Below are 7,500 nucleotides of genomic sequence, written 5' to 3' on the forward strand. Positions count from 1 at the left end.
GCCCCGACAGAGATATGGACGGAAGGCCTGACGCAGATTTGGGTTGCGCCGACGTGCGCTGCCGCCCAGACAACTGCATCGACGTCTACAACCCCGAACAGCTCGACGCCGACGGGAATGATGTAGGCGATGCCTGCGACTTCGACATCGATGGGGATGGGAGGAGCATCGAACGCGTACGGAACATTTGGCCTGGGATCCCATACTTCAGTTACATTACTGTTATCCGTTTATTTTCTAATATTACTTCTTTTTTTTGCGATCCAATATACTGTCTTTTTTTTTTTTTTTTAGATACATTCTAAATTCAAGGTAACCCAGTGACTTTAAAGTAACCCAATGACATAATTTTGATTCGGGATTGTCATCGTTGGCATCCATCGCCTGCAGGATAACTGCCCGATGGTGGTGAATCAGGACCAGGCCGACAGCGACGGCGACCAACACGGCGACGCCTGCGACAACTGCCCCTCGACACCCAATCTGACGCAGCGCGACGCGGATGGCGACGGCCTTGGTGACGAGTGTGACCCGGATGTGGACGAAGACGGTAACGATTATCTTCCGCCTTAAAAGGAAGATGAAGAGGATTTTGATAATAACCGTTGTAACAGAAGTAATCATTTGATAGTGAGGGTAGTAATGATAATGGTAGTAATGATACTAATCACACACACACACACACACAGAAAGCGAGAGAGAGAGAGAGAGAGAGAGAGAGAGAGAGAGAGAGAGAGAGAGAGAGAGAGAGAGAGAGAGAGAGAGAGAGAGAGAGAGAGAGATAAAAGAAAATAAAATCAAAATACAAAAAAAAAAAAAAAAAATTAAGGATATCGACCCCCCCCCCCCCAGGAAAATCTCTCCACCATCGAAACCATTTCAATTAGAGTTTGCAATGACGAATAATCCTTAAATCTCTTGCTGCCTCAGATGCTATTCCGGATCACTACCAAAAATTGGCCAATAATTGGGCAACCAACTGCAGACAAACTAATAAATACGGGCAGAGGTTATATTGATTAAATCATAATAATGGCAGTAGTCATAAAAATGATTATCATATCAATGATGCCCTGCAGTCACTGAGCTCAGGATATGCAACAGCAATAATTGCCATTACTTCTACCAAAGTGACTCTCCACTGCCTACCACCAGGTGTCGCTAATGGAGGTGACAACTGCCCAGATGTTGTCAACAGCGACCAAGCGGACAGCGATGGTGATGGAGTGGGTGACGCCTGTGACAACTGCCCTTCAAGTTTCAACACCGACCAGTCCGACACCGACAAGGACTTCGTTGGCGACGTCTGTGACACTGACATAGACACAGATAGGTCGGTTGCTGCATCGTCGCACTGATACAACAGACCTGAAGCCAAATAGGGCGGGATGATTTCCATAGATAGAGTTCCTGTGGCAGTACAGGAGATACAGTGGTTGTGCAGCAGCGCAGTAGTCGTGTCTATTGCTATATTGCTATAATTATATAGAAAATGAAATAGGTGGTATAGGCTATGTACTTATCCTTGGTGTTATATATTTTAAAATCTACCGACTGTACTTGTCTTTCCTTTTGCATACCAATTTATACCCGGTTGTACTTTTTGCATACCAATTTGTACCCGGCTGTACCTTATGCATACCAATTTGTACCCGGCTATACCTTTTGCTTACCAATTTGTACCCGGCTGTGCCTTTTGCATACCAATTTTTAGAATTGTATTCGACAGTGATGGCATCCAAGATGACTTGGACAACTGCCCAAGCATCGCCAACAGTGACCAAAGCGACAGCGACAATGACGGCAGTGGGGATGTTTGCGACACGGATGCCGATGGCGACGGCATCCTCAACACGGGCGACAACTGCCCTCTCGTCCCGAACGGCAGTCAGAGCGACACTGACGGAGATGGCATCGGCGACGACTGCGAGGGCGACTACGATAATGATGGCGTTCCTGATGGCACTGACAACTGCCCGAAGAACGCCCAGGTCTTCACCACAGAATTCAAGTAAATATCTTCGGCACTTCTGTCCTGTATACTGAAGGAAACAACTGTCCTTAAGTAATAGTTTTATGGCTATAGTGCCCTTTAGGCTCGGCGTATCATCCATTCCAGACGAGTGACGTTGATCGCCTTGGAGGAACCCCATGAAATACCCAATTGGCATTTCTTACCCGGAAGGACTGGATTCTATCAGAGGGAAGAAGGAGAGAACTCTGCTGCCGTTGGTATGTGTAGCCAACATTGGCTGTACAAAAATCTTCTCATGAATTCTTTAATTTGGGAAACTGATCTCAGAAACGATACTTCAAACTGCCTACAATGTAGCATAATATGTCTTCCACTGAAGTTTTATAGTAAGAGTACTAATGAAGGAAAACGGAAAATTAGAGGGCTGACACACAGTGCCTAGTAACAAACAAATAAAGTCATGCATTGCCATGCAGTTAAGATGAGCAACGCTGGACCCTTTCTTATATAAATAGCTTCCTACAGAACGAAACACATGATATACCGAAATACGAGACTGATTGACGCAACGGTTGTTGCCAGTTGTGCTAAAACTTATTGCTCTCCCCAAACCCTTGAGCTTATAGCCTGGTGTTTTCAGAGTTCCGTGCCATTGTATAACATGTTCTCCCCTCCTCCTCCTCCTCCCTCCTGAAACATTCTTGATCTGTCACTGAAGAAGGCAAACTCTTGCAGATGAGCTTCAGCTTTGACCTTAGCTCTAAGGTTTAACTTTTCCCTCATTGAATAGCCTTTACCATTTAGTCTTCGGACATTGACAGGCGATGTGAGTCTTACGAGCGTTGACTTCGAAGGGACATTCACGGTTGAGAGTACCGATGACGACTTCGTGGGATTTGTATTCAGGTAGTTCCTCTCTTGCTTTCAGCATGTACCTTTTTTCTTTTATGGAATATTCTCTCTTAGTATTTAATATCCAAATATCGTAACATTTCTTCACAATCATTGTGGAGTGCTCAGTATCTTCCAGATTCTGACCTTTTTTGTTAGACCTATAGCTCTAGATTTCTTTTAGGTACAGAAATTTAATTTCTGTTTCCCCAAAAATGCAAGATCAGTCAAGGATCTGCACATCATATACCTTTAGGGTCCGTAAACAAAGAAAACAAAAATAAAATAAAATAGAATAAAATAAAAAGAAAACAAAAGAAAAGAAAGAAAAGAAAAAAATATATGTATGTGTGTAAATGAAATATATATGAATAATATGATTTGAAAAGAAAAATATAAAGCAAGAAAGCACAATAGAAAGGGCTCCTTCCTCCCCAACAGTTTCCAAGACAACCGCAGGTTCTACATAGTACATCTTAAACAGACACAGCAACAGTTATCGAGTTCGGCCATTAGTGATGAGGGCCTACATCTTAAGCTTGTCGATTCTGCTACAGGACCTGGGGGCAGTGACCTTTATTATGCAATCTACAACACTATAAGCGTCCCAAACCAAGTAGGTGCAGTTCTTCACCTTTATTATGGATGGAATGCGTTATAAACGAGGGATGGATATAGGAAGGATCGAACGACTCAAATCGTAAACGAACTTTTCGATTTTATTAATTCAATTTACTACTAGAATATAATGAAGGACTAAAGGGAAATCTACAAGTATGTATATTTTCAGATGTAAATCTCTCATTTATTGTATTTTTCTTTTTCACAATTATTCAAGCTAATTTTTTTTCGGGACAGAAAAATGCGGGTTTTTTTCACGCTTATGGAAATGCCCAATTTTGGACAGTAAGTTTGGTCACCAAAAGCTTTTGGAAATGAGACTAGTCCCATATTCAAAAGCAAATAATTATGACCAAAGAATATCTCTCTCTTCCCCCCACCTCCACCCCTCTCTCTCTCCTCTTTCCTTCTATATCTCTCTCTTCCTTTCACCCCTCTCTATCTCTCTTTCTCTCCCCCCCTCCCCCCCGCCCAGGTTACTCTCCTATGGCATGATAAAAACGTGGTGTGGGAACCCAACACACTTTACCACTGGAAGGTCATCCATCGACCCAAGATAGGCCTACTTCGACTCACCATGTACGAGAACGGGAAATTCCTGACCGACTCCGGAAACATCTACAACAGTCGACTTAAAGGGGGTCGACTGGGGGCGTTCAGCTACTCACAGAAGAGGATTATGTGGATCTACATGAAGTATAGTTGTAATGGTGGGTGTGGTGTCTCGCTTTGGATGTTTCTTGTGTTGTGTTGTTCTGTTTTAATTTTTTTTTTTTTTTTTAATTCTTGCCTTGTATTTATTTTTCATTTAATTATTATTGATGTGTTTTGTTCTCTTTGTCGTATTTTCTAGTTTGACTTTTTTGATTGTTTGTGAGTTGACTTTTTTGTTTGTGAGTTGCCTTGTTTTCTAGTTCTTTTAAATCCTCATAATAACATTAACAGTAAGAATTATCACACAAAGTAACCGTCGTCATTAATGCCACGCTTAAACTTTATGATATATGTAAATCAGAAAGAAAATGTAGATATAATCTAACAAAACAAAAAAAGATCAGGAAGGGGAAACTAAAAACATCAATCATCTTGAATTAAATTTGTAGAAATAAAAGTTTTCATAAAAAAACTGTAAAATTAAGATAAGGATCCTTCAGTATTCACCAGTGTCATCCTAACAGAAAAAGTGTCCCAAGCTGTCTACGACGACCTCCCAGCAGGTCTTCAGGCGCAGGTGGAGGTTGACGATGGAAGCTATCAACCCACTGGGGTATAAAAGCCACCGAGAGATTCTGCATCAACGTGTCAACCCGTGCCGATTTACTGTCTAGTTATTTACATGCTGAACCTTCTAAGATTTTGTTTGTTTTCTTATTTGACAAATACGTATTGGTTGTTTGCAATTCTAGAGCTGATATAGATCCACAAACCTTGATTGCACAGAGTGATTCCGAAGAGCAAGAACAGCAGACCTCACAAAGGCAGTCTGTTGCAAGTTGCCGTGGCGCTGGGAGTGTACCGTGCAGGGACTTCGTTTCTTCATTCCTTTCGTATTCGTATTCAGAGAGATTTGCATGGGGGGGGGGTCACGAAGAGATGGCACGTAGAAGATGGACTCTTCTTTTTTTCTTTTTACTTGGTTTATAACAGCCATTACGGAGTCACATCCTTACTTCTATAGAAATCGCAAATTAACTCTGGTTTGTTTTACAGCAGCGTCAACAGTATGTCTGGATATATCACTAAGATAAGTTAGCTAAGCACTTTGTTTTGAATTCAGTGCACGCAGGTATCTCTTGTAGACAGATATATACAGGAACAGTAATGAAGTAGGCAGCGGGATGGAAACAAAATAGAAAATACAGCGCACACGCGCTCGCGCGCGCACACACACAGACACATACACATACACACGCACGCACGCACACACACATACATATATATATATATATGTCTGTGTATATATATATATATATATATATATATATATATATATATAGAGAGAGAGAGAGAGAGAGAGAGAGAGAGAGAGAGTGAGTGAGAGAATGTGAGTGAGCGTGAGAGAGAGAGAGAGTGAGTGAGTGTAAGAGTGAGAGGAGAGAGAGAGAGAAAGTGAAAGAGAGTGAGTGAGAGCGAGAGAGCGAGAGAGAGAGAGAGTGGCGAGCGAGAGCCGTCTGGTAGTTCAATGGTTAGCACGCCGGCCTCGCATCCCCGTGTTCGGCAGATCGAGCCCAGTCCAAGCTGGTCGCCTGGTGGTCACCGTCATCACTCAAAGACTGAATATAGTCTCTGGTCGTCGCTGGGCTTTACGGTGGGTGAGGACCAAGCTTAGATCGAGTCAACACTCGTTGGTACACTCTCCCGAGTCAGCAAACGCTGACATGGGTTCACCTCTGTGCATATAAGCCCGGCAGTGTACATATAAATATATTATATATATATATATATATTGTACATATAAATATATTATATATATATATATTGTACATATAAATATATTATATATATGTATATATATTGATATATAGACAGACATGTATATTTGTCTATAAACATAGTTTTGCAAAATGTATTATGTTAATCTCCTTTGGAGGCCGCTCTGGAAGGCTTTGAGAAAGGGCACTGTGTTGTAGGGCCTATTACGATTTTTTCTATATCTAAAATATTGTACAAATTGTGGTGCCCTAGAATACTTGCATATTTCATAAAATATCTGAATTTTTGGTGACGGAGTAATCGAAGACAGTATATTCTATGAAGGTTTTATGAAGCTATGTATATCGACAGTATTTTGAACAAAATTAACTACGATAATTTTAAAATTAGGCAAGGTTCAGCAACAAAATGCCCTTTGTCTACATTTGTAACTTTCCTTTTCATTTTGGGCATGAAGCATGTCATGTTTTTACACTCAACACAAAGACATTTGATTAATAAAGCACTTATCATGAAAAGTAAACCTTCGGTGTTCTTAATTTTCTTATCCTGCCATTGTAATTCTGTTTTCATTCATTTTATTCTGTTCCAATTTGAGTTGCAGTATGGTGTAGTCTCGAAACGTCAGAAACCGCATTATGGAGACCTTATGCTGAACAAGTTTTACACAAAAGAACAGGAATGCACATCAAAGCCCTTTTCGTTTTGCTATTTCCCGAGGATAGGTTACAATTGATATGGATTGTGTAATTGCATTAAGAATTGATGTCATTCACTGGTCTCATTTCCGAGGGCGTTTTACCTTGATGCTTTTAAGAGCCAATTGGTTAGAACAATGAAAAAAAAAAAAAAAAAAAAAAAAAAAAAAAAAAAAAAAAAAAAAAAACTAAACACAATTTAAATTTGTTAGAAGATGAGACTACGTTTTCGAAATCCACCTAGATTTCATCTTCAAGTCTGAGGAGGAAGGGGAGAAAAATCTTGACGTGGCCGGAAAGCCTTCAGGTTTTCCAGTTCCCTGGGCATTGTGTCGGGGGGGGTGAGGTTCTGGCTTCCTCTCTGTGGAGCAGCAAGGCCCTAATATGACGTGCAGCCTGACCTTCACATCTTTATAATATTCTGCTAGGCTTTGTGACTACATCGCTGGGGAGCTGTCCCCTACCAAGCTCCGAGCTCCGCGAGAAGCCCCGGTATAGTGAGAGACTCAATGGCACTAAAGGAAATGAGCTTGCCGACAGGTTAGCTTAACTCAGTAAGGGGCAGCCCTTGAATGCATTGGTCATTCAACCAAGCAAGAGTTCTTAAAACAAAGAGCAGCTCTAAAAGGGTCACAGAATATGCTCGCATTATTAATACAGAAATCAATATTTCCTTGTTTTTTCCCTTTTCTTTTTCTTGTTTGTCTTTGCCTTTACCTTTCTCTGTCTTCTTCCATTCAAAAAAAGAAAGATATGGCCCAGGTGTATCTATCTATCTACTTATATGGATGAATATAAATACAAATAGCTAAATAGCTAAATAAATAAATAAACAAATAAATATATACTTGCATATAAGAGAGAGAGAGAGAAAGAGAGAGA

At 40.8% G+C, this 7,500-nt stretch overlaps 2 protein-coding genes across 2 annotated transcripts in view; one reads left to right on the forward strand and one right to left on the reverse strand.

Annotated features, from left to right (window-relative positions):
• LOC147469472 (cartilage oligomeric matrix protein-like) overlaps positions 1-5,467 on the forward strand; it is a 6,101-nt gene extending 634 nt beyond the window's left edge. Inside the window, exons 3-11 of the mRNA XM_086548791.1 lie at positions 1-176; positions 391-550; positions 1,156-1,333; positions 1,730-2,011; positions 2,120-2,232; positions 2,797-2,881; positions 3,308-3,482; positions 3,963-4,197; positions 4,666-5,467. The exon at positions 1-176 is cut by the window's left edge and continues 37 nt beyond it. Coding sequence (XP_086404917.1) covers positions 1-176; positions 391-550; positions 1,156-1,333; positions 1,730-2,011; positions 2,120-2,232; positions 2,797-2,881; positions 3,308-3,482; positions 3,963-4,197; positions 4,666-4,760 — 1,499 coding nt within the window. The 3' untranslated portion in view covers positions 4,761-5,467. The remainder of the gene's footprint in view (positions 177-390; positions 551-1,155; positions 1,334-1,729; positions 2,012-2,119; positions 2,233-2,796; positions 2,882-3,307; positions 3,483-3,962; positions 4,198-4,665) is intronic.
• Positions 425-7,500, reverse strand: part of LOC122259125 (RNA demethylase ALKBH7, mitochondrial) — a 15,246-nt gene continuing 8,170 nt past the window's right edge. The window contains exon 5 of the mRNA XM_086548790.1: positions 425-568. The gene's annotated coding sequence lies outside the window, so the exon portion shown is untranslated. The remainder of the gene's footprint in view (positions 569-7,500) is intronic.

Source organism: Penaeus japonicus, unplaced genomic scaffold (assembly GCF_977035675.1).
Source record: "Penaeus japonicus unplaced genomic scaffold, GWHDUDI00000001_assembly GWHDUDI00000021, whole genome shotgun sequence".
NCBI lineage: Eukaryota > Metazoa > Arthropoda > Malacostraca > Decapoda > Penaeidae > Penaeus > Penaeus japonicus.